Source organism: Miniopterus schreibersii (genome assembly GCF_964146895.1).
Source record: "Miniopterus schreibersii genome assembly, chromosome: 11".
In the NCBI taxonomy this organism is placed as follows: Eukaryota; Metazoa; Chordata; class Mammalia; order Chiroptera; family Miniopteridae; genus Miniopterus; species Miniopterus schreibersii.
In genome coordinates, this window is record NC_138111.1 from 8,656,320 (window position 1) to 8,683,401 (window position 27,082).

At 42.2% G+C, this 27,082-nt stretch overlaps 1 protein-coding gene and 1 pseudogene across 6 annotated transcripts in view; one reads left to right on the forward strand and one right to left on the reverse strand.

The window, feature by feature from the left end:
• Positions 1 to 27,082, forward strand: part of STRBP (spermatid perinuclear RNA binding protein) — a 122,529-nt gene that overhangs the window by 92,494 nt on the left and 2,953 nt on the right. Inside the window, exons 13-19 of one of the 5 annotated variants that reach the window (XR_013999893.1) lie at positions 2,088 to 2,246; positions 6,148 to 6,282; positions 6,478 to 6,618; positions 9,225 to 9,348; positions 12,640 to 12,684; positions 18,494 to 18,627; positions 20,486 to 20,607. Coding sequence is in view for 4 of the 5 variants with exons in the window: in XM_081151723.1 (XP_081007849.1) it covers positions 2,088 to 2,246; positions 6,148 to 6,282; positions 6,478 to 6,618; positions 9,225 to 9,348; positions 12,640 to 12,684; positions 17,629 to 17,723 (699 nt within the window). In the remaining variant the exon portion in view is untranslated. Of the gene's footprint in view, positions 1 to 2,087; positions 2,247 to 6,147; positions 6,283 to 6,477; positions 6,619 to 9,224; positions 9,349 to 12,639; positions 12,685 to 15,188; positions 16,143 to 17,628; positions 17,793 to 18,493; positions 19,168 to 20,485; positions 20,608 to 27,082 lie in introns of those variants that run through there. The other 4 variants (XM_081151722.1, XM_081151720.1, XM_081151721.1 and 1 more) reach the window with 4 other exon arrangements.
• On the reverse strand, positions 5,401 to 6,029 carry LOC308564001 (large ribosomal subunit protein eL21 pseudogene; annotated as a pseudogene). Its single transcript has one exon. The product of its transcript is annotated as a large ribosomal subunit protein eL21 pseudogene (transcript).

A 27,082-nucleotide genomic window follows, 5' to 3' on the forward strand; every position in this document is an offset into this window, starting at 1 on the left:
TAGAAAATGAGTTAATTTGAATTTTTTTCAGTTGCACTGCATTGCAAGTACACTGTATCCCTTGATATTATCTATCAGTTATATAAGCTATTTATAAATGTATTGAAATATCTTACTATAATAACAAGTGAATAAGTGAACTTGATATGTGAGAAAAGGGCAGAGAGAAGTGGTATGAAGTAATTTACATGAGGCTATTTTAACTTAAATTGGGAGAAACTACATGTCTCTAGTTTTTATTGGAATAAACAAATCAGATTTATTTGTGACTCTTGGCTTTTGACTTGCAGCTTGTTAGCTAGTGTTAATTCCAGACCAGTGACTGTTCTCTCAGAGATGCTATTTCTCAGGAAGAGTGTTCGCTGGAGGCAGTGGAGCAGGTGCTTTCTGTAGGAACACTGATGACCATGTAACAAGCGATAGGAGTGCTCAGTGTAACGAGCTGCCCGGCTGCTTTTAGAACTCGGGCTGCTTTCAAAAAGGGCCCCTTCGCTTTATTCCCAGTGAATTACAAGGGATTTACTTGTGACATGAAGTGTTCAGCAGAATGCCAGCTTTTCCATATGAAGCGGGTGAATGAATTTTCTCTGCTACAGAGTTCTCAGTCTCTATTTTTGTTTAGAGAATACTATTTTATTTATATTGGTAGTCTTTCATAGAGGATGACATCAGGTGACACCTTCTATGATGGACTACCAACATAAATAAAACAGTATTCTGTTTGTAAAGGCTGGGCTGCCTGGTTGGCCATTTGTGTGATTATCAGAATAGTTAATTTTTGGTCTTTTACAAACCAACTTTATTGAAGTATAATTAATCATTTGTTGATACGTGGTTTTGGCAAATGTTTATAATCATGTAACCACCACCTTGGTCAAAATATGTTTCTCTCACTCATAAAGTTCTCTCATGTCCCTTTGTACTGAATCTCCTTCCCAGGTCCCCAACCCCTGGCATCCTCTAATCAGTTTTCAGAATAGTTTTCTGAGAGACACCTGTTAGGTGTCTTTACAACTGGGATTGTAAAGAAATATGATGTGCTTTTACATTCCAGCAATTTAAAACATTAGTCAAAGCTAAAATAAATACAGGGCTCTTTAGGAACCTATCTCTATCTTTTCCGATATAAACCTTTAAATTAGTAACTGACAATGCAATATCAACATGTTTAAAAGAGGCTTATAAAAATGCTGGTGAACATATTCTCTTGTAAACTGAAAAGCAGTATAATCTGGAAGGAGGTTTTTAAAAGGCATGCCTGCATGTGTGTGTGTGTGTGTGTGTGTGTACACACAGTTCTGAAAACCTTATTTTAAAAGAGATGAGAAATGCCAGGTATTGAATGGAACTATAAGAAGAATGAACACTGGAGGAAGCCAAGCCTTGTGAGGAAGGGATGGAAATACAAACCTAAAATGTTCCTGGTTCACTCTGTAGAGAGAACAAACCTAGAGATTGAATCTTTTCTTTTAGGTCTCAGTTATGGTTTCAGTTAAAAGCAGAGAGGTCAGTAGTAGAAAGCTTCAGATGTTATTTTGTAATTCACCAGAAAATTGGTTCCAAGGTAAAGAAAACTTCTTGATTGCCTTTCTGTGCTATTTTCTCCTAGTGGGTTGAATCATAGAATTTAGAGGTCGACTAATCAGTCTTCCTGTCTTGCAAATTGGAAAATTGAGGACCAGCAGAGAAATATAGGATTAGACCCTCATGTCTTTTCCTTTCTAGTCCAATGTTCTTTTTACAATGGTCTGTTTTACTTTTCCCCTCACCTCATTGGTTAAACTTGGCTATGCTGTTTATTTTCTCAATCTCTTATGCCAAATTAAATGAACCAGGAGCAACCTTGGGTTTGCATTTCCGACATATTTTATTTAACCCTAATTACCCTGAGGAGGCTTCCCCATTTTTATGGTGTTACCTGGTAGGTAAAACCAAGGATTTGCAGATGTAGTACCGTCTTGCTTTTCTTATAAGGTAGTTCTTGGATTCAAATGTTGTGGGTTTGAAACTGTTGTTCTCAGTATTTCACCTGTTCTCTGTGGTGTCTGTTGTTTGAATAGAACTGAATCTTAATGTAATTTGTACAGGTATTGCAGGCAATGGGATACCCAACAGGCTTTGATGCAGATATTGAATGTATGAGTTCCGATGAAAAATCAGATAATGAAAGCAAAAATGAAACAGTGTCTTCAAACTCAAGCAATAATACTGGAAATTCTACAACTGAAACCTCCAGTACCTTAGAGGTATACTTGTATATTTTTTCCTTAGAAAATAATATTCATTGTAGAAAATTTGAGAGATAATAGAAAAATATAAATAAAATCAAAAGTATATACAAACGTAAATGTCCCAGAGGCAGCCATTTTAATATTTTGGTTTATTTCCATCCAGCCCCCTTTTTTTTTTTTTTTAATTTTTATTTATCCAGCCTTTTTTTCTGTAAGTATTTTTATGAGGACATTTTATGAAATTTTACATCTTGTGTATGTCGTCCGCCCCCCCCCCCACTTAATTCTAAAAATATCCGTAAAAAGCCCTTGCCGGTTTGGCTCAGTTGGTTGGAGCATCATCCCATGCAATGAAAGGTTGCTGGTTGGATTCCTGGTCCAGGGCACATGCCTTGGTTGTGGGTTCAATCCCCTGTGGGGGCGAGTACAGGAAACAACTGATCAATGTCTGTCTGTCTCTGTTTCTCTCTCCTCTCTTTCCCTCTCGCTCTTTCTGCCTCTCCCCTTTCCCCTCTCTGAAAAAAAAAAATCAGTAAAAACATATCCTCAGGTGAAAATTTTAAAAAACACACAAATAAAAATATCTGTGCACTCACTGCACAGCATATTTAACTAGCATTTCCCTTTTGCTGCATTTCACAAGTATATTAACACTAACTTTAGAGCAAAGAAACAGAAGATCTAGTGGAAGAAATTTAGGATTATTTGAAGTTTGCGCTAAGCTGGGGGCAGTGGGTCATCACTGAGTTGGACTGGCTCTGAGAAAGGCACGTAGCTTGACCTCGCATATTCCTCAGACTCTGGGGAAGTCCTGGCCTGTGAGCTTATTACCACAGACAACAAAACGGGACAGAATCCATGCAGTGTATTCACAGCTTACTTGGGAATTCGTGGAGCCTTGTTCATTGCATTCTACATATGGAAAATTCGCTTTCAAGTGACAGCAAGAGCTTACATTAACATTTTTAAAAAGTTGTCATTTGTAAGAATGAGTATTTATTAAGGACTAAGCTCTTTTCAGTACCTGCTTACTGCCAGTTGCTGAAGAAATTGTGTCCAGAGCCTCAAGATGCCCTCAGGCCAGAAGGGCAAAAGATGTGTTTATAACTAATTATTCTGTAATGTGATAAGCTCTGTGATTCAGAATGAATATAATCATGTAAAATCTCCAAGGAAGGGATTGTGAAATTTAGACACGTGTGAAATCTGAGGGAGTAAAATGTGAGCTAGGTTTTAGAGGATGAGTAGTTTTTAGGGAAGAGATGGAAAGAAGGCATTCTAGATCAGACTAGTGGGTATAAAGGACTTGTGAAAGAAAATGTTTGGAAATGCCAGGTGGGCCAGTGTGGAGGGGCCTAATGGGGACTGAGGCTTGTAGAAATCACGCCTGATTCTCTGTGCAACGTGGAGGGTAGAAGATGTGGTACCTGGCTCTGAGAGGACCAGTCATTCACAGGTGGTAGTCACAGGCAGGGCAAGATGCTTTGCTGGCAGTGTTGGAAATACTAAGAAAAGAAAGAGCTCATTGATTAGGAAGCTCAGACTCTTAAGTTCAAAGGGAATTAGGAAGGGAGAAGGCAGCGTGGCTGTGCTAATAGCAGCCACGAGTATATGGAACTTTGGTGTGACTGCACGACTGCTTTTGTTTCTCTGTGATGTGATGTGGGAGAGGGTGAGACAAAGCCCCCTCCATCACTAAAGTAGGAGTAACTGATGAGAATGCAAATATTTTATGTCTTGACTCATTTTTATAAAAGTGATTTCAGATTTGGAAAGCAGAGATTACCATCGACTAGTTTTAAAAATTACTACTTTTTAAAGCTGGAGACTGGAAATTTGCCTTGAAATTTTAAAAATGTATATTATAAGAGCTCTTTAAGAGGTGTTATTTATTACAAAAGACCCAGAGATGTTTATTAAATTTGTCTTTAAAACTAGTTTCACTTCTACAGCATCAACCACTTATCAAATCAGCATAGAGCTCTCATTAAGAGACTCTTGCTGTCCGTTAGGTTTATATACGTAATAATTCTTTGGAGCATTCACTTCTTTGTTCAGCATTTCTTGAGCAATTACTGTGGTGGAATTAAAGACATGATCTCTAACCTCAAAAAGTCCTTAATCTTTGGGTCTTCCTCAAAATCACAGTTGTGTTATTTACGGTTTGTTTTATTTTTGCTGCTAACTTCTCCATTTGAGCCTTGACACTCTTACATGAATTACTTTTCTTCCCTCCACTCTTGTCCTTCTTCAAGTCAGTTCTTTCTACCACTCCTCGAGCAATTTTCTACAACACAAATTGAATTATGAACTTTCCCAGATGAAAGTTTTTTCATTGGCTTCCACTGTCCATGACACGAAGCCCCTGTGCCTGGTACACAGTCCTTATGATCTGGCTTCATCAGGGGTGTTTGCAGTGAGGTCCTGCCTTAGTCTCCTCACCCCTTCATTCAGCCCAGCTGAACCTCCTGCCATTTCTTCTGTCCAGAATGCCTGTCTCCTTTGTTTCCTCCTCAGGATGGTGTGGCACTTCCCTTTTATGGGTGGATTCACATTGTTAATTCCAGAACTATCCTGATGGCCCTAGAAAGTGATTCCTTCTATTGTGTTTCCATAACTTAAGTCTGTTCTATAACAGACACTGTTTTACAGTGATTATATCAGTCCCTCCCACTACACTCTAGCTCCTTGAGGACAGGGAGTAACTACCTTTATTATTATTTTTACATTTCAGTATCCATAGTCTGTAGCCCACTGATTTTTAGTTTTAGGTGCCCTCAAAATTCTTTAGAGAGACTGAGAGGTATGAGTGGGCCTTTTCTTTCCACCTCCTAAATTGAGTTTTTTCGTAATCCTAACAATGAAAAAACTGAACACTCAGGTATCATGTGAATCTCAACTGTTTTATCTATTTTGTTAGTCATTTAGATTATTAGTCTTAGATCACAAACACCACAGATCAGACCCTAGAGTGCCATGTAATGGCAAAGCTACATTACTCTTGAATACTCATCTGCTGGGACAACCCTGCTTCAAAGGCAGGCTGGCCAGATGACTGACTGTGAGGTTTATTGCTTGTAGAATTTCCATACCTTTAAAGATACTTTGTCATTTGTATATGGAGGTGATCATGCGTTAGCTCCTGAATGCTTTTTTTTTTTTTCAGGGCACAAAGTTCTCTTTAATTATTTTTTTGGGGGAAGGGATACCACACTTCTACCCAATTAAGAGAAACATTTTTATCAGTATAGAGGTTTTTTTTTTTTTTTTTTAACACTTATCATGCCATGAATTCATAGGGAATGGGTTCCAGCAGCTCAGGCTCCTTTCCATTGGTTCTCACAAAGTGTGCTTCTCTGGGTGGAGCAGGCTGACGCTTCAGTTGAACCCAGGTACCTTTCTCTTTGGCTTTCTTCTTTTTCTGATCATTTTCCTTCACACGTTTCAGGAAGCTATCTCGGCTCTTAGAGTGCTTAATATGCTCGATGCGTACATTAATTCTCTTGGCAAGAATCTTGCCCTTGACTTGTTTGTTCACAACAATGCCCACTGCATGCTGGGTGACATTGTAGACTCTTCCAGTTTTGCCATGGTAACATTTGTGGGGCATTCCTTTTTGAACAGTGCCCATTCCCTTGATGCCTACAATATCACCTTTCTTGTAGATGCGCATGTATGTGGCCAAAGGAACAACTCCATGTTTTCTAAAAGGTCTAGAGAACATATAGCGGGTGCCTCTCCTCTTTCCCTTTGTGTTGGTCATTTTGGCTAATTACTGGCAGATGGCGGTTCCGGCCAAAAGGACCTGAATGCTTTAAAAGACAATTGAGAGTCTCTTTTTCAACAGAGACATAGTATAATTATATAATACGAAATTTAATACTTTGAAATCTCTCTTGATTGAACCTCCTTTTAGGTAAGAACTCAGGGCCCTATCCTCACAGCAAGTGGCAAAAATCCTGTAATGGAGCTCAATGAAAAAAGAAGAGGTCTTAAGTATGAACTCATCTCGGAGACTGGTGGAAGCCATGACAAGCGCTTTGTGATGGAGGTGTGTACCTAGATACCAGCCAACCATATTTCCCCTCAGAGACAGGACAGCCTGAGCTCATACGTAAGAAAGTTTTTGACAGAGTCGATTCTTATGGCGCTGTTTGACTTTTGGTGTTTTCTGTGTTATGATCCATTGACGTTAAACTACATAGAGGAATCGCAGGGGTAACCGCAGTGTTGTTCCTGATTTTAGGTAGAAGTAGACGGACAGAAATTCAGAGGTGCAGGTCCAAATAAGAAAGTGGCAAAGGCGAGTGCAGCGTTAGCTGCCCTGGAGAAGCTGTTTTCTGGACCCAATGCAGCAAATAATAAGAAAAAGAAGATTATCCCTCAGGTATGAGTTGAGCATTAACCCTTTGTAATCCCTTTGAAAAATGTTACCAGAATTAAGTTTCCTTTTCTGTTTTTGTGCCACTTTAGCTTTTTCTAAAATTGTTTTTCTTGGATTTAGCAACCTTTACTCTGGGTTAGGTCATTAATAGTATAAATGTGTCTGATTTCCTGTTCTGTGGTTGTTCTAGGCGAATTATATATTAAAAAGAGATTGTTGGCATCATTTGGGGGCTTCAGGTCCCTCTTGATGAGGTAGAGTGTTGAGAAATTTGGACTTGAATGAGGTGTTAGCATTTGCCTGGTTTAGGGAAGCTGCTAAGAGGACTTGGGCTTACTTTCATCAGTCTGTAGATGCTCTTCCATTTCCTGTCCAGTTTTGAACTTTTGCAGTATTTTGGGTTTTCTGTTGGGGGTGGCACAGTAGAACTTGACCCTGTGTTGCTTCTTCTGTGATTGGGAATGTCAGTGCTGCTAAAGTTACTTGGAAAAGTTGGCCTCCTGATTCTGTGTTTTTGGATAACAGATTATTCTAACCATTTTTTAAATGCATTCAAAAATATTTTCTAGACATATGCCACATGCATGGTTGTGAGGGGAAGAGATACAGAAATAAATACAAGACACATTCTCTCCTTCATGGAGAGTACTTGTGTAATAATGTCTCACTATATTATTGTGTGATAGAAAAAAAGCAGTTAAAATATTTAGATTGATAGAAGGAAGCTTAGATTATTTAAGATTTTGTGTTAGACACTTTCTTTTATTTATGCTAACTCTATTGTAGGAGGGTAGAATTGATCTTATTTTATCGATGAGGAAACAAGGCCCCCCCAAATTAAGGAACTGCATGTGGTAACATAGCTAGCTGATTGATGGCAGAGGTTCCCTTTAAAACCAGGGCCTTCTCCTTCCAAAGACATGGGCATTCTACTATTGCATGTTATATCCATCTTAGAAACTTGCTTTGTGTTCAACTTCTTTTATTTACTATAATAAACTGCTTAAATTTTAGGATTCAAAATATAAGTAAAAGTAACTTTTACTGAGATTAAATAAAAATAAAGTTTAACAGAGGAAGACGTGTAGAAAGCATAAGCGTAGAAAGAAATTTCTTTTCCTAAATCTTCTAGAATATGTTCTAAATTAGGAGAAAAATCATTGTTACCTTGTTTATTTTGGTGTATTTTCCTATGAGTTACATCTTGTAATTGGCCAGTTCATTTTTGTGTTTAAAAAGCCTATGTGCAAAGGCTTATTAGGTAGTTAAGTTTGGTTCTAGTGGGAATGAGCTTGATTTGTGTGAGGTCACTCTGTTACTGCCAGATTGTTGCTTCCTGACTACTTTTGAATAAGCTGTGTTTAAAACAATGTCTGCTTTGAGGTTTACTCATTTTTAGAAAATTTCCATACTAGTAGCTATAAAACTCCTGTGTTCGATATGCTTGACAGCCAAGAAGCAGTCTGTTTTGGATGTGTGGGTTGATTTTTTTCAGCCAGAAAGAAAAATGGCAGTTCTCTGTGCATAATATATTCAACCTTGAAACTGCCTTCTGCCCATTCCCACTAGCAGGAGAGGCTGACCTAGGAGGAGCAGAGGGTGATGGTATTTCCATGTGAGATAAACATGTGTGCACTCTGAGATACTGTTGACTTGATTGTACAGTGAGCTTTGAGGCTCTGCCTCCTTCCCTGTATGTTGTTTTATAGTAGGGAATATTAGTAGTTTCTAGCTTGAGTTTTTGTTGCATCTTTTCATTAAAAAGTAAGTATAATATTTAATTTAAAACTAGATATCCTTTGCTTTTCTTAGAATTTTAGTTTTGGAAAGGGATGTTTAGCAGCTCTGTGTGCTGTTACTCTTTGATTCATTGGACTTTTCGGAGTTTTATATCTGTATTCCACGTTGCTTTTTCTGTGCTGAAGTAGGCAAGCAAAGCAGGTATCATTAGCCTCCTTTCACAGTCACTGGGGAGACTCCCCTAGAGAGAGGTTGTGGGACTGCACCAGACTCCGTGGCCTTTTAGAGCAACAGGGGACTTCAGAGTTGGTATTTATTTATTCACTTAATGATACCCCCCTGCAGAAGAAACAGGCTCAAGGAAATCACATGACTTTCCTGAGGTCTTGATAACTTAGAGCAGAAACTGGCATCCGCATCTTTTGTCTCCCAGGCTGAGTCCTCTTTTACAGAAACCCCATTCAGGTTCCCTGCTTGTTCAGTTGGCTTTGTTGTTGCAGTATTTTTTGTCTGTAGCCAGAGAAGTCAATGGATTTTGATCAAGTGTCTATAATTAGTCAGGCCTCAATTGACTTTGGATATAATTTGATACTGAAATTTGTATGTAGGAAATGCACTCTTTTTGGGTAACCCTCAAGTGAAAGGAAGTTATTTGCATACTTTATGTGCTCAGCATATTCTCCAGAACAACTCTGTAAGGTAGGCGTCATTTTTATTCTGCAGGTGATAAAGTGAAGGTTTAAGGTCATAGATGACGCGCTGTCTCATCTACAGGCTCAAGTTTCCCATTAGAGGTTGTACATTACAGAGACGATAGGATGATAGTTCTTATTTCTCTCAGTAATGAAAATGTGTTATATTTTCAACAGGCAAAGGGTATTGTGAATACAGCTGTGTCTGCAGCAGTCCAGGCTGTTCGGGGCAGAGGAAGAGGAACTCTAACAAGGGGAGCTTTTGTTGGGGCTGCAGCTGCTCCTGGCTACATAGCTCCAGGTACAGTACAATCCGTAAGAGATCTGCCTCCTTTTCTGCGCCAAAGTTTAAGGAACAGTGTCTCCTTTATTTTCCAGGGCTATACACAATCTCTGGAAACATAACACGGGTATAGGATGGGTGGGCACAAAAATTGAAAGGAAGAGAATCTACAGAACGTCTTGGGTTTTCTCACGGAATCCACTGAGTGACTAGAGGCTTTCTGGAGGGAAGTGACAGATGAGCAGTGTTGCACGTGGTTAAAGGGACGTGTTTTGACAATGAGGAAGCTAAAGACTGTTCCACAGATTGAGGAGCAGAATGTATTCAGTGGGGACACAGAATCACTGTTACAGGCTGAGGTGATTTGCTGAAGGAGGACATGATGCTATGCGAGGATATAACAGAGAAACCTCATCTAGCCTGCTGGCTCCCTGAAGGCTTCCCTGAAGAAGTAACACTTGAACTGAGCTTTGAAGTGCAAGTAGGAGCTAACTTGGGGAAGAGTGGGGGGTGGAAGAGAGTTTCACACAGAGGGAAGAGCCTGTACAGAGACCTTGTGGTGCTGGTGGTAGGGAGCTTGGCTCATTTGAAGACTTCGAAGGCCAGAATGCAATGTGGAGATTCCCTGGGGTGAGGATAGGGGAGTGAGTCCAGCTAAAGCTGGGTGCTCAGGCCCAGTCCTGGAGGCCATGGCTTAGAATTTGGTCTTAGAATCCTAAGGGATGTCACGAAGGATTCTAAGGAGAGAAGTGACGAGATCAGACTTTGTTTTTCAAGATCAGTCTATAGTGTGAAGAATAGATTGTAGGAACAGAAGTGGGCATGACAAATTAAGGTTTTCGTAAACTAGTAGCCCAGGCAAGAAGCAATGAGGGTGTCTCCAGTGGATGACAGGAAGTGAATAGATTGAAGGTTTCCTCAGAAGCAAAACTGATGGATTTAATATGGAGAATGAAAAAGAGAGAAGTTTCCAGGGTACCTCCTAGGATGTTTAGCTGGAGGGATTAGACTGGGTGATTATGCCTTTTAAGGAGACAGAGGGCACTGAAAGATGAGTGTTAGGGTGGGGGGGAGGGGTAGATATAGCTCAATACAGTCTGTGTCCAAAATTAGGACGTTCTTCTGTGCATCTCACTATTTACTGAAATTTAATAATTTTTTTGCCTTATTTAATGCATTGTTTAAAGGAAGCAGCTTTCACTTAACAAGAATAGGCAAGTTATTGAGATGAGCTTTCTTGCCTTTGATTACATCTTCTATTGGGGCTTCACCTGCTTGTGTCTGTGGTTGCTTAGTCTTGAACGTTTACCTCCTGCAGCTGTTGTCTAGTGACAGTAAATGTGAAGGGAAGCATTCATGTCTGCTGTTGCCAGGCGCATCTGCCCTGTAGCAGCTTCTCTCTTATGTCATCACATTGACGTCATCACACTGACCTCTGTGAAAGGCCTGTCTCCTGAAGCTTTTAAAAATGAAGTTCTTTTACAGCCTAGAGAAGATTCAGATGAGACCGGTTTAGATTATGAATAGACTATATGCCATTTGTGGAGTACTGTATATGCTGTGCAGCAGGGGCTGTAGTTAAGTATTTTTACAAATATTTAATTACATTTTCCTGCCAACTAAATTACTACAGAACACTGTGAGGTTCAGAGGGGTTAAAGAACAGGTACTTTTCAAAGTCACCTTGCTAGTGAGAGGTGAAGTCAGGATTAGAGCCCCAATGGCCTGCTCAGTGACCAGCTAAATAATTTAGCTTCCTCTCTCTCTAAGGTGGTTTTGGTAAAACCCTTGAAACTATAGCCTTAGCCAACCAGCCTTTTCCTGGATTTGATCCACAACTCACTTTTTTAAGCATAAATTCCTTTTTTGGCCTCTGATACTGTTCCTACTGCTTATTTCAGGTACATCGTGTTCTCTTAAAATAACTAGTGAGCATCAAACACTAAGAGTAAAATTGAGACAAGTTATACTACCCCAGTTTTGTATGACTAAAGTATAGACTTAAAAAGTGAAAAAATTTCATCTTTCAGGAAATGTTTCAATTAGTCCCTCAAAGCAGTTTACTTGTTCAGTGTACATTTGAGTGTTTTGTTTCAAACAAGAAATTTGGAACTGGGCATTCAAAGATGACCGAGACCTAGCATCTGTCTTAGTGAATGCCTGGGGTCAGATGGGGTAGGAACAGACACTTGAGTAAACACCATGCAGTGTGATGCAAGCTGTAACATGAGTGGGCAACGGAGTAACCAGAAAGCCTGGGAAACTTCACAGAGGAGGTGATAGTTGGTCCTGATCTAAATGATGAGTTACAGTTGGTTAGAGAAGGAGGAAAAAAAATTCTGAGCAGGAGAAGTGATACAAAGGGGTTGTAATGTAAAAGAGCTTGCTTTGTTGTGGGTACAATGTGAAGGGTCCATGTACATTTCGTGCCCTTGTTCTATTTTAGAAACCTATTTTTCCTAGAAATTTACCCAAGTGATTTAGTATTTATATTTTTTAACGTTGTTTTACTGAAAGATTAAAGGTTCCTAATCCCTACAACACTATAAAGTAGCTTGGAAGGTTTCCCATTTTACAGATGAAAAAATGGCAAGTCAGAGATCACATGTCTAAGGACATATGAGAAACTTGTGCCAGAACTAACTGACTCAAAATCTTCTGTGTTCTTTGTATTTGTTTCTATTGGCAATATGAGCCTTTTTTCATAGGTAGCAGATGCTAATGTCAATTTTACTGTTTCCTAAGAGACCCTGTCCTGGGGCCAGGAATTCAGGTAGCAACAAGACATGCCCACAGCCTGACCCATGTGCCCTCTTGAATGGCAGTTGAGGCTCCAGCCTGCTCTGTCACTGCTTTCTGGAAAGAGACTTGAAAAGTTCTGTTTTCCAGCTCTGAGAAATTGGTCATCAGAGTGGTTCTGAGTATTCCTTTGTTCAACAAACTATATTTAGCTCGTGGTTACTATCTGCTAGACATTCTTCTAGGTTCAGGTGTTGCAGAGTGTCTCTGCCTCTCCAGGAACACAGACAAGGAGTCGATAATTATAATACAGTATGGTAAGCACAGTGAGACTGAGACACGATGCTCTTGTAGGTCAGGGGAGCCTTGTAGGCCATACAGAAATCTTCTCCTCTCAGCACACCTGAAGGGATTGGTAGACTAGAGCCAACCTGGGATGGTTCTCATTCATCCAGTATCTGGAAGAAGTCCTCGGGGCCCACAGTGCCAGGCCCGGTGGTACTTGTGAATCGGGCCAGTGCCAGCTGCCCTTTGTCCTGGACTGATCTGCTCTCTTCTTCTTTGCACTAGGCTATGGAACACCCTATGGTTACAGCACAGCTGCCCCTGCCTATGGTATGTACACTGTCTTACTGGGTTCTCCTATTAACAACTGTATCACAGCAATCCCAAGCACAGTTTGTATCTAGGGTTTCTTTAAATGAATTGCAGGATCTCAGACCTATTCATTCCAGTGACCCAACTTAAATTCCCTTTGAAAATGCCACAACCTTGTGGTTCTGGGTTTGGTTGGAGTTGCTCTTCTCTCGCTTTGCCTGACTGAAGGACTGCTTGTTCTAATTGCCTGTTTCTGACCATACTGAAATTAAGTATTTTAAGTAGTTCTTACAGCCAACTTATACTCCATTCAAAGGCTACTGAAGGGCCATATGCACTTTCTAGCTTGGCTGCCTGCCAGTTATGTAGCTACACTTAAGTTTCTGGTTGGAAACTGAACTGCGGGTGATTTATGTTAGGGATAGGAAATGCTCACTTCAAATTTGTAGCCATACCCTTTTCCAGAAATTTTGCTTTAGAGGTGGCGTAAACAGTCCTAGAGAGGTGATGGGGCATCACCAGCAGTGTTCCTTACGTGCTTGCTGCAGAACATCTGTGCACCAGTAAGAAAATCACAGGAGCGTCCTTCTCCCTCTGCAGATAAAACATAAAAGCAAATGCAGAAGTGAACCTCATGGCCCTTTGGATAACTTTTGAATGTGGTTTATGTGGCAATGGAGGCAATAGGTTTGGAGTCAGTGATATGCTCTCTTAGACATTTTCCTAATTTAGGTGCTACATGTTCTAGAATCAGCCATCTGCAGGATGTTTGTCATTGAGAGAAGAAGGGAGCGAACGTGTGTACTCATGAGAGAGCGTGTGCGTGCATGTGTGTGTGTGTCAGTGTGGCCTGGCTGGGCACGAATGTACACAGACGGGGAAGACCCTGGATGTATGGCTGCCTGGGCTTTAGTCCTCTCCATGAACCTCAAGGCCTTTCATTATGCTTTCTCTCTTCATGCATCAACTTTTCCATTTTTGTTTGGATGGAAATCATGGGTCCTTAAGACACTGCTAAATTGAAGCTTCACCTGGTTTCATTACTGTGGAAATGAGTAGAAAGTGAACAGTTTGACCTCTTTCCCCATTAAGATAGACAATTTATATCCTGGAAAGATGTGGAGAAGCTGCAAGGGTCACATATGCGGGGTGAGTTTTCTCCAAGGCAAAGTGCAGAGTCTGAAGTTGAATCCTTTACCTGAAGGTCCCCTCTGGCACACTGGTGGGGTCAAGGCTTCCCCAGATTCCTTTGTTCTCAGATCTTGATGAGCAGGAAGTGGGGGTTCATTCAAGGGTGTGCTTTCACCCAGAATTGCCTCTGAAGTCAAACTGTCCAGCTCCTTTTTGATTCTGGATGTCCTGACTACCGCCTCCTTCCTGTGAGTCAGGCCTGCTCAGTGTATCGGACACATTTTACTCGCCAGCCTCCCTGTGGCTTGTCTGTGTGAGCACCAGAGCATCTGCCTCCTGGCAGGTCTCCCGCCTTTGTCTTTCTTGTAGACATAGTCAGTCTCATGGTCTTTTTAAGGTTTGCTAGACCTCTGTTTTTCCTTTTAAAGCACTTTTATATCTAGGCTCTAGGCTGCATTCACGTTTTCCCTCAATCTTTTTTTATCTCGTTCCTCCCTTTCCTCTAACACTGTACTTTCACCTTGCGGCTCTGAGCCCCCCTGCAGAAGGCTCCTCCCCTCCATGTGCCATATAACTGACTTCCAAAGCTGGTGAAATCTGATGCCCCCATTTTTCACATAAAAGATTTGGTTTTAAATGTTACTGTGATGCCAACCTACTAAAACGATGCTTTATTTTGGCTGTAAGGTAAATATGTCTTTTGGCCTTTGTAAAGCTGTTGCATGTGGGGTAATTTCCCTCTGATCATCTGGTGCTCTTGAATACCTGCTGTTGCTGCTTTGTGATTTCTCCATAGGTTAAAGATTAGAATAGAAATAGGAGCAGATTCAAAATCATGCTTGAGTATGCAGAAGTTTGCGAGGCCACAAGAACTCATTAATTACAAAATTAAGTAATTATTAATCTTTCCAGATTTGCCATGCCAATATTGGCAATAGCCATTAATAAGCTAAACACCTGGTCATGCCTCCACTTGGAGCTGTCTTTCTGGGGAGCTCAGGCCTGCACGGAGCTATGTGCTTTGAATCTTGACAATCCCTGTTTCTCCTGTAAAACTTGATTTGCCAAATGGAGAGCGAATGTGCATTTCTAGAGTCACTTTAGCATATGAATCAGCAGCACTGCTTTTGATCTTTAGCATTCATGGCAGCTCACTCATATGAAGTTGCTTTTAGCCATCTTAATTTGGAGTGGAGAATATTATCAAAATATTAAGAGCAATTTAAAAATTAGAGGTCTGTGAGAAATTTGTGGGCCTCTTCCAAAATGGTACATGTTGACTGACTAATCTGGAAAAGGTTAATGATAATTATTGTAAGATTTTTTTTACCTGGAATTTTTATTGGATTATCGAACTTATTTGGAGTCCTCTCCGTTTCTTCTCTCTGTAGGTTTACCCAAGAGAATGGTTCTGTTACCCGTTATGAAATTCCCAACATATCCTGTTCCCCACTACTCATTCTTTTAGCAAATGACAGAAGCTAATTCCTATTGAACAACAGTACAGTACAACACAGAATGTTAGAGACAAACCTTTTTATCCCGCTTTCTTTGAACACATACTTGATCAAAATTATTTGTAAAGAACATCTTTCCTACTTTTTGATTTTAACAAATGCAAATTTAGTTCTCTAAAACTTGAAAACAAACAAAAAAAGAAACTAGTTCTGTGAAACGGTACCTCATTTCCGGAAAATAACTTATACCAGCCCTTCTGTTGTAGGGAAATAAGTCTAGCAGTTCAAAGTTTAAGAGGAGTATCAGATTATGTAAAATTAAATTTGTGAAGGATGTATAGAGTCTCAAACACTGATCACAAATAAACTGCTTTGTTGTACCCCAGAGTACTGCCTGGTTCCTGACGCAGCCGCTGGTTCTAGCTGACTGACATGTATCTGCCCCAGGGCACTTAAGTCGGGCTGTAGTTATTTTTTTTTTAATACAATAGAGACTTTTCATTTAACTTTAACTTTGTAAATATTGAAGTGTGTAATTAAAGCCAATAAAATATGGGTTCGAATATTGTTTTAGCTTATTTTTTATATGTTTTGGTATAAAATTACAAAGAGTTGAAAACTAATAATAACTTAACCCTAGAAACCCATCCATTTGTAAGCAAACTGCTAAAGTAAAGCCAAGGCTGTTGTGAGTCCAAGCCAGTCTCCTTCCTTTGTGAGCCCTTCGTGCCCTGCTGTACAAGGGCTTCCCCTGATCCGGGGGGTTCTGTTACCCGAGCATTGCTTATCAAAACGATGGCACCACCCAGAGATGGGAAAGGAGGAATGTGATTATTTTAGTTTCCGAATTCCCAAGTTTTAAAAAATAATAAATTAATCGATCAGTCACCCTCTCGTTCTTGTGGCCTTCTTCTCTGTAAGACACTGTGTTCACTCCCTCGCTTTTTTCATGCAGACAGAACATAGCAAGTTTTCTGGGATTCACTGAAGGGTCTTCCTTTCCTCTTCAATTACATCAGAATCTAAAGCAGCAACAGGGTCCCCATAAAAACTTGCTCTTCGATTGTCCCAGTTCTTGTTGAGTGCTGCTGTGAAAAGTGACAGGTTTCAGCCATGGGTCAGCATTTATTTTTCAGACACCTGGTTCAGCTGGTGACAAATGATGAGTCGGTACCATCGTGCTGTTCTGTAAAGGGTGCAGACCTGAGTCTTCCACTTGCATTCTCACCTTGTTTGGAAAGCCTATGATGTTACTAGAAGGTAATGGTTTCATTAAGGGACTCACCCCCATGAAGGCAACAGTGTGGTCCCATGTCGAGATTTATAAGTTGCTGTGTCTTGAATTAGCTTTCTTCTTCCCTCTAAAATTCTGTTTTTTGGAGCGGAACAGTGCCCTTCAGTGAGAATGGGCCTCACAGAACATGGCAGATTGATGTGCCAGATTCTTTGGGACCACTAAATGAGTGTGAAACGGCAATGTAAAGCAAATGTTAGTGCCACTTCTCAGATGTCTATTTATTATCACACAGTGATTTGTTCGTTACTTCTGCTCCTTGACCTTTTGTCTTTGTTAGTGGTGGGTGATTCTTTAATAAAACCTCATCACTTGCTAGAAGTAGCTGTGAATTTACCATTCTCATCCTGTGTATTAGTGGTTAGACCTAAACAGGAGGGCCCATTTCTGCTGGGAGTTTTCATGTTTCATTGATTTGTTTTGCTGACCTATGGATGAAACGGAGCCATCACTGAGAAGAAAAAGCATGGCTGGTAGTGTCCAGATTTTATTAATAAAATATTTACAATAGTCCTCTTTGTTTTTGAAATACTATTAATTGGCAGCTGCAGCTGTATTGTCATTTGAAATTGGTCGTCAAATTTGCATTCCAAGTTGGAATCTCTCTGGAGATTTCTCTTTAGAAAATTCTTTTGAAGTAGCTGACTCAGCTTCATAGCTCAACCCCTGTACAATGGTGAAAAGGGAGCTGTGCTGTTTTCCAACATGATGGCAGTCATTTCAAATGGTTTCTACCAAGTCCTTTTTATTTTTTAATTTTGTTGTTTGTTGGAAGTTACTAACCATGTTGTAAACCTGCCCAGTTGCTGCAAACTTTTACATTTCTCTGCTTTACTTAAAATAATTGAGCTGTCAGTCCTTTGTTAGAAGTGGTAACCATTGCAAGTTCAACTGTTTAAATTTTGTAACGAATTAAGTGTCCCCCCTACCCCCTCCTTTACCCTTCCCACCCCTCCATTTTGTAATGAAAATTCCACTTACAGCTGAAAGAGCAGAGAAATATAAATGAAGCTCTTGGCTTCACCAAATTCTGTGAAATTAACATAAAGTTTTGCTTCTCTGCTCTTTTCTCCACTGTAGGTGGTTTTTTCATTGACAGCCCCTATTGCCAGCCTCTGAGCGTCGCACCATTTATTATTCACTTGGGCCCTCAAGATTTCTTCTCTGACTTCTAGAACCATCAGGTTGTCTGGCTTGAAATGGCAATTTCTATGTCTTGGTCTTAAAAGCAATGTGACCCCTGAGGCTTTCCAGCTTTCAGATACACAACTCTGACACCTTCTTTTGGAAAGCAATGACTGAATATTTTAAAGAAGAGCAATACTTTACTCAAAGCCACGGTGTCTGTTCTAAAACTTTTCCTTCGGAAACCTAGCAATATATGTACTCAACCCCTCCTAGTGTATAGTCTCTTGTCAGGGAGTTTACAGACCAATGTAGAACTTAGAATTAGTGTATGAGCTGTGCTGTATCTTCTGACAGTTTTTACACTTTTTTAGCACATAATTGGATAGTTGCATTCCTGACTGTGTCAGTTAGTGCTATTATAGTTTCTCAGAGATAGGGGTCCTCCTTGAAGCCATACTCTTTGCATGGGGGCTGGTGCCCCGCCAGGGTTGTGACCTGCAGCCTGTGTTCCTTCAGGCTCAGGAGCACCCCATCTCCTGTGCAAGGTAATGGTACAGGCAGTTTCCCACATACCTCACACTGACTCAATGCCATGCACGGTGCTGTGCAGTGTGGAGTCCTGAGGTCGTCTGTAGTCCTCTCAAACTGTTAACCCGGGGACAAAACGTGACAGACTGTCCTGGTATTAACCTTTTTTAAAAATGTGGGTGAATGTCTGAAAATCATGAATCAGTCAGTCACCATTATTAAGTGAAGAGCTGGGAATACCTCGTTAATGTATTTTTAAAACTGGTGTTGGACCCTCTGTGTATTTCAGGTTAATACTTTTAAGCAGTTTTCAGCACGTTTATCTCACTTTATTCTCGTTCTCCTCGGACCTCCGTAGCCATATCACTTGTATAAAATAGGCTGAGATATAGTGACTGTAAGCTGTGCTCTCAGTATACAAAGGTAAGCTCTTTTACTTTCTGATTAAAGAGAAAAGTAATTAAAGTCGATGAACACAACATGCATGCATATATGACAATCATATATGATGTACTTGATCCCTTAGGTCTTATGCCATCACATTACCTTTAAAAATTTGTATGATCTAAATGTAAAATAATTTTTTTCAACATTTGTTTTAATCCCCTTGTTTGATTACTTTCTATTCAAGAGACATTTCACTTTTGCTGAGTTAAGTGTGTGTGTATGTGTGTAGAAACTTAGGATATAGCATATATGTGAATTTCACTCATGTACCTGTTTGAAAGAATTCGGTGGTAGAAAGAGTTCGCCTAGGAAGGTTTAACAGGGCACTCTTTGGGCCAAAGTGCTGGGATTTCATAAGCAGCGAGGTTGGTAACAGTGCTGGCAGGGTGCATTTCTATGTAGCCTGTTACACAGGCGAGATCGAAGTGCCAATTTCTCAAGGAGAGAAACTTCTCTGAGAAATGAAAATCTCTGATCTATGTTGTATGCCCTAATACAACAGCAGCAAGAAGCCATAAAAAAAAGAAAAAAGAAAAAAAAAAGCAATAGAAAATGAAAAAAAAAACACCCAAATATTAAGGTAACTATGGGAAACTATAAAATTTACTGAGTTAAGCTGTTTGCAGAACCAACTTTGGTAGTACTCAAAATGGTAAATGTGCAGTCTACAGAGACCAAATAGACATACAGCAACTCACTTGTCTTTCTAGGTTAGGCAGCTAGATGATTTATTTCCCACCTCATTCAACCATCATGGAGTTTAAGATGTGAGGGTTAGGCCAAATATTTTAATAAGGATTTGCCTAGTTTAGCCCGTTCCATAAATGCATTTCACATGTCAGATGTTCTGTGCTAAGGCTGTATTTATATATATAGATTAAAATGAATTTTATGTTTTATATTTGTCTCTGAGGAGCAGTTTTCTTTTTATTACTAACTTGAAGATTTGCTGGAACAACTTTCTTTTCCATACTGAATCTGTATGTACATTGAATGTGGCTTCCGCATCTATAGAAGTTGTATGAGGTCTAGCTGACTAGTACCAAGCACACTCCAGTCCTGATCAAACAGCCAGGTGCCTATTATGTGCCAGGTCCTTTTCTGGGTATCAGCAAAACAGAGGCCTACCCACTGGATCGCTTTAAGCCTGAGAGTCTCGTTGGTGGAATTGGGTCTATTATAGATATCCTATATTGGGAGGCAAATAGTGCGTTGGCAGTGTCAAAAGATTATTAACTTATTTAATAGTTTATTTATAAATTAATAAGGCCGTCTGACATCACTAAAATGGGCATTCTTTGAAAATTCACTCATTTTAAATATTTCCCTGCCAGTCTGACAGCTCGAAACCAACTCTGGTTTATGTTCATGGACCTCTGTTCAAGTAAGTGAACTGAATGAAATGAATAACAGATACCCCAGTCCTTTTAAAGCAGTTTTTATAATAATAGCAAAGAAGAAACTGGTTAATTCAGATACTGACCAAATTTATTTTTTCTGTATCAAATGAGGGGAATTTTACCCTTCTAATTTTACCCTTCATTATTACTGCTCTATTTCTTAGATCTTATTTATAACTGCAGTGAATGTAGATTTTAAGTAGTGAGGTAGGGGAATGAACTAAGGAGACTTCCCCCATCCCATCCCCAGCAGTTAGAATTCTAGCAATCTAGAGCCCTAAAAACCAGGGCCATTAAGAACTGTTAGAACTGAAAACAGCCTGCTCTGTGGATGGTCTTCCCATAACTGCTGTTGAGCTCAAGCCTGTGCCTCCTTGCTGGGGTCGGGGGTGGGGCTGTGGTGGTCAGAACAAAAAAGGTTCTGTTTTATTCAGACTGGTACTGATGCCATGCCACCCAGTGACCATGGATTTCTCAGTGTCACCAGGAGGCCTGGAAGGGAGATGGATGGTAAATGAATGACAACCACAGAGCCAAGAAACTATCTCCCGCGGAGGTGAGTTTCCGTGCCCATGTGTGTGTCTCTAGCGGTTATGTACAGAGCATAGAGCTAGGACTTCTTATATAAGGATGAGTCCCTTCCTTTCCAATAGCATCTTCCAGAAAGACAGTTTTAAGTCAAGAATTCGAGTTGAGCTAGTTGTAAGAATAGATATCCTTTCTCACATTATCATTTTAGGTAGGAGCTAACAGCTTCCATTGATGCTTCGAAGCAGTGATCTTTGGAGATTTTTTAAATAGCACCATAATGCAAATTAGGTTATGTAAGCTCTACAGCACAGCTAGAAATAGGGAATAGAAACCATGTGGGAATCTGGACCAAAGAATTTCTCCCCCTCCAGCGAATTGCCATGGGCTTGGGAATCAGTTGAGTTAATACACTAAAGTGCTTTGAGTAGTACCTGGTACATAGTCAGTACTCAGGAACTGTTGACTGTTCTTCCTAAGGTTGGCTGAGGTCACAAAGTATGTGAGGGGGGGGCACAGCTATGCTGGCAGGTAGCTGAGAAGCAGGTGTGCGGCCTACTTGGGGGAACTGCATTGGTTCCTTAGTGCTGACAGGTTTCGGTGCGCCCAGGCTTTGGGAGGGGCCTGTCCTAGCATCTGGGGGTTAGACACGAAACACAAAGCACCCATTTAGTGAGAGTGGGGGAGGTCTGCAGATCTGCGCTGGATGAAAGGCTCACTTTTGTGCTGTGGTGGTGAAATCACTGGCAAGTCTGCTGCCAGGGGCTCATAAATACTTGCTGTGGGATTTAAGTGTGCTTAGAAGGCTAAGCTTAGAATACCAGCCTGCTAGTTCCAAGTTTCCTACCAGCGCATCAGTAAGAAAAGATTGTGGTGATTACCGCCAGCCCCAGAATCCAACATTCAGAGTCACCACTGCCTGGCAGATAGAATGCAAGTTACTACAGAAAAGAAAAGAGAGAGGAGTCCGGGTGGCATGCGTAGAAGACTTTCAACTCAGATGCTTCTCTGAATAGCATTCCTGCAGCTCCTGCCTTCCAGTTTATTTCAACACTTTGGAAGGAAAAAACTCTATACTCATCACTACATAAGGCCTCCTTCTGTTAATTTTAGGAAAAAACCTATCTATCCATCCATCTATCCACTTATCTGTCTGCCTAGGCACACTTGGGAAGTTGCTTTTCAGCAAAAGGAAAAATGGGTAGATACCTGAGTAAAGGATATGCGTCTCTCTGTCCATGTCTGGCCAGTCGGCATGAATCTGTGGACTTTAGAAGCCTTTGAGGAAGGGTGAGCAGCTGCGTCCGTCTGCTGGTGGATGCGCTAAGTGGGTTGAGTTCTAGGATGCTCTAAGGTTACAAAAACTGTAGACAAGGACTGGGTGTTACCTTTAAAGGCAAATAAGATAGATTTACATTCTGTTCAAGAGGCTTTTCCTAAACCCAAGATATTTGTATAATTAATGATTGGATAGAAGTTACTCCTTTCCTCAGCTGTCGCTGTTTGGTGGAATCATTGCCTCCTGGAGTCAAGGTTGAGGGCGAGCCTCTTTTCTGCCTTGACTGGTCATTCATATCTTAATTACTTGCTCCTTCTAAGGAAGATCTTGGTTTTTCTTGGCAGAACTTTGCCATTTCTATAGACTGCTGCCTCTGCTGGTGGGTAGCATGGAGATGGTCTCCAACCTCTCAGGCAGTTTAAGCAAGTCTGGTTAGCATGTCCTGGCTGGAGATGTATGGTCCTGAATCATCCTTTTTGCTGCAGGATTAGCCTGGCTGCTGTGAGGACAGCCTCTTAGTTCACCCCCTAGGAGCCCAGTCTCTCTGCTTTGTTTCCATTTTTTCTGTCTTGATCCTTTTATATGATTTGTATGAAATCTGGTCTCTGCATTCAAATGTCAGCTAAATGTCCCAGGTAATTAACAGTAGACTTTAGGTTAGGTCATTTTGGGCTGTGGGCAGCAGTAGTTTGAAGCAGCAGGAATGGAAAAAAGGAAACAGAGTGAAGGAAGATGCTAAAGTTGGTGTAGAGTAAATCCTTGATTTTTTCAGACCTCAATTTAATGGAAGTCATATTTAACAGACAAAATTTCTGATCCATATGTCATGTGAAAACACCCTGTTAATTTCAAAATGATTTTAAGATTTGCTTTTGATTAAATTAAGGTTTTTGTTGTTGTCGTTCACTGTTATTTTTAACAAATTTTAGAGAATAGGCTATATGTTGGAAAGAGCACTTAGTAATTTCGTTGACATAAATATTATGTATTTACAACTATAGTCCACATATTTAAACCCAAGAGTCACGGCTCATAAACAATGTTTGGCTAATGATTAGCAGGTGATCACACCACATTGCAGGTTCTGACAGGAAGGTGATATGCAGCAGTGGGGCAGGGCCCAGTGGAGCTGTAAGGCCTGAACAGCTGGCTGGGGCCCTGCAGGGCCTTTTTGAGCTCATAGGCTTAGAAGCTGCTCTAGACTCGGGGCTGGAATGTAGGCTCTGTCTTGACCCCCTTTTAGACGAGATATCCTGGCTAGAAATAGGGCTATTTTCTTTCAGACCAACTGAAAAAGATTATTTAACAAACTAGCAGGACTGGAAGACTAAGGTGTGGCTGTATAAACTGAGGATGCTTTTGTAGCTAATTAATGCTCTGAGTACAGTCTGTCTGGCCTGAGGTTGGTGATGGGGATGTCCTAAAAGATTTAAGTCAGACTCTAAAGGGAAGCTGGTGAGGCTTTGTTTCACTGGGGCAAAGGAAAAGGGGCATGCCTGGAAGCAGCCCAGGTTTGAGGTGGAAGTGTAGGGAGGTCCCTGAGCAAGCGCGAAGGGCAGACTGCTGCGGCCTCTTCTGATTGCAGGGGTCTCCCCTGGCTTGGGCTTTGGAGAAGCTGACAGCCTGGGGTCAGGAGGCTTTGCTCTAGGTTGGCCCTGCTGTAGGGGCCCTGCTTGGACGGATGGACAGCTGTAGATCTCTGAACGACTGTGTGAGTCACTGTGCTGAACTGGTTTGCTTGCCTGTGCTGCAAACCCCTGCACCAGCTCCTCTGCTGTGACTGCCAACTGGGCCTCTGTCGGGGCTCAGTGGGTGTGGGAATAGATGCAGAATCCTCTTCAGGGGAAGATATTCCTCCCTCACCCCGAGTCACCAGCATCCTTGGCAACTGGCCTTTTTTTCTGAGCCACCTGCCATATCCCAGAGGGGAACGAGAGGAAGGAACTTTCTCTTAAACCCAGGTCGTATCAGGCCTAGAGCAGGGACCTGTGTGGGAAGGAGACTGAGAGCCTGGCAGTGTAGAGGACAACTCAGCAGAACCCTCTGTAGTCACCCCTGCCTTCCCTGCTCTGCCTGTCAGACCTGGAGAAGGAGCAGTACACAGGGTTATTCCCATTGCACAGAAGGAAACGGAGTCCCGGAGACCCCGAACCACCCAGCTTGTTTGTGGCTCCAAATGAGTTTTTAACGACATAGAAGAAATGTTATTTCTTCTATTTTTTAGAGTTAACAGAGGCACTTTCTTAGGGATGAGATTGAGCTCCACCAGGTTATGGGATCTAGAAATCTCCTTTTACAGATGAGGAAGTGGAGGCTTAGACAAAATAACTTGTCCCAAATTATCCAGCTGGTAAGTGGCTGGGCCCTCCCATTGTGGTGGTTCTGTGCTCAATACTATGGCATATTACTGGTCTAGACTGCAGCCTGTCCTGACTCTCGGGGCCCTCAGCAAGTCTCCTCTCCCAGGATGTATTACCTTTCTTGGTTTGAAACAAGCAAAAAGCAACTTGCCTCCGCCACCCCCCATGGGGAAAAAAAAAAACCCAGACGTCAGGCTCAGTTGTTTGTTCGCTTGCCCCAAGGCCGAGCAGCCTATGTGGTTTTGCTGGGTTTTTTGGTACCAGCCACACAGTTGGGTCTATTTCCATGGACCGTCTTTCTGTACTGTGAGCCCTACAATAAAGTGCAAACTAGTGACTGCCACTGGAGAGAGCCCAGGGCCTGGCAGGAGAGGAAGGGACGTGCCGTTGGAAGTTGGAAGGGTGCTTTCTTGGTTCAGCTTCATCCACAGTTCAGTTGGCTGACATTTGTTGCTGGCTAGGTTTTCCCTTATGTGCACTAACCAAAAGGCTCACCCTCACAGGGATGTTTCCCAAGTGCTCTGATGCTGGGCTCTCATTGGACCCTTCCGTCATTTAGTGTCAGGAATTGCTCAGCTTGCCTACTTCCTTCATGTCCATGGAAGCTGCATGAATATGGTGGAGATCCCCTGGGAGGTGAAAACCTCGGGGAGGTGGCGACTTCGGGAAAGCTGACTGAGCTAGCGTGCCTCGGTGATGGCAGACTGGGCTGCCGTGGGAGGTGCGGGAAGCACACTCTATGCTACCAGAGTGTTTAAGCACGAAGCTAATTGTTTGGCTTGGTACAGAGGAATTTCTCCCATGGGATGTCAGTTTGGACAGAGTGCTGATGTGACGTGTGTCACTGACAAGACGACTTCTCCCCTCTTGGACACGTGGATTTATTGGGAAGTATTCATTGTCACCTGCTACTGCTGACCAGGTTCTGTGTTGGGGGAGAAAGAACAGTTAGAGAAAACAAGATTTTCAGCTTAAGACAACTGAGTAGAAGGCGACAGCCCTGACCAAGATGGAGAGCACGGTACAGGGAGGAGGATACGCAGGGCTCACACTCAGTCCCGGAGAGGAGGCAGGCCTGCGGAGAGACTGACGCGCAGGAAGTCAGAGGTCTGATAAAAAGGCCTCTGAGCTGCGTAGGAGTTTACTCCCTCAGGTGGTGAGGTTTCAAGAAGGAGGGCTAAGTAGCAGGTGGGATGTTCAGAGTGGGGCCACTTCGTGAAAGGCCCTGGTGCTATGCTCTTCAGCGATTACCACCTTCCAAAAACGGCGAGGGTTCTGGAGGATTGATTTGGAAGAATTAAAGGCAGGGGCTTTTGTGGATGGCCAGGTGAGAGAGGGAGGTAGCTGGCTGAGGGGCACCCGGGGTAGGAGAGCAGGATGGTCTCTTCATAGGCCAGGCTCTCTCCTGGACCAAGCGTGAAGGTAGACTTGGCAGCACCCAGCTGGGGCCAGGGAAACTGGTCCAGGGGAGCAGGCGCCTGCCCAAGCACATCTCTAGAGCCACTGTTCGATGGGTGACGGACCAAGATGGGCAAGGAAGGTGCTGCCACAGCAGAAGGGAGCGATGGGGCGGTGAAGCTGCAGCATAGCCCTCTCTAGTGGGTTTGCTGGGCCCAGCTCTCAGGGGGGCGCTCTCTGGGAACTGTGTCTTTTGACAATGGGTAGACAGGTGTGCAGGCTGGTTAGTCGGCATCTTACTCTTCCCCCGAGTTTCTTCTCTTCTGGGCTTGCTAGTCCAAGGGAATGACGGGTACTGGACGTTTGTTCATATGGGGCCTTCTACTTTTTTAAAAAGTGATTTTTTGGTTTCTTTGCCTGGATAAGGGCTGGAGCTCATTTGATTCAACATATGTAGGACATGTTCTTCAGCCAGCAGGAAGGTGTAGACTTGTTTTACGGAGTACTTTGAGGAAAAGAAATGTGAAATCGCACAATTACTAGAGGGTTTGCTTTAGGCCTCAGGTCTATGACTTCTTAGTCACTTAGTCCTGCCATCTCAGGTTCATCCTGGACAGGTGGGCGTCTGCACCTCTCTTCCTATAGCTCTGTTGGGACATAGGGCTACAGAAGCAGCTGTGGTTTGAGTGACAGCTGTGGCGGGAGCTGTGAAAGGTCACAGGTGCATTGAGACATGGATCCCATCAGCCTTCTGGGGGTAGCCATAACTCCAGGGCTAGGTGTCTCTAACTACAAGTGGCCTTTTTGTTTATTCCCATGGGCCACACAATAGCATTTCTTTTTTCAGTGTTTCAGTGTGTAAATATATGGGAACACTGCTTTAGACATGGTTTTGGAAAACTTTTTCTGTAATGGGACAGATAATAAACCTGAGGCCTTGTGGACCATTCGCTCTTGCAGCTACTCAGCTCGGCCGTTGTAACAGACGAGCCTGGCTGTGGTCCAACAAACCCTACTCACAATACAGGTACTGGGCTATGTTTTGCCACCCCCCTGCCTTACACTGTAGAGACATCCTTTGGCTTAATCCTGATGGGAAACTTCCTGCCATCTGCTGGGACTCATCCAGTTTCCCACAAAGGCTGCCCAAACACTTGGGTCTGAGTGCGTACTGAGGACGGGGAAGGTGAGTCTCTGCCCCTGAGGACCTTAGATTTTAGGCGAGAGGTGCGCACTGGCAGGAGAACAGGCGGCTGAAGAGGGAAATAAAGCAGGGGGCTCGGGGAAGTCCAAGGCAATGGGTCCAGAGGAGAGAAGGGCCCGGCTGAGTCAGAAGAGCCCAGCAGGGAGGGAGCCTGGGAGAAGGAATGGATGGGCCCAGGTGATGGGTTGAGTCGAACGGGCACGTTGGTGCAGCCTGTGAAGGCCCAAGTGTTGAGCTCAGGAGCGTGGACTTCATTCTGCGG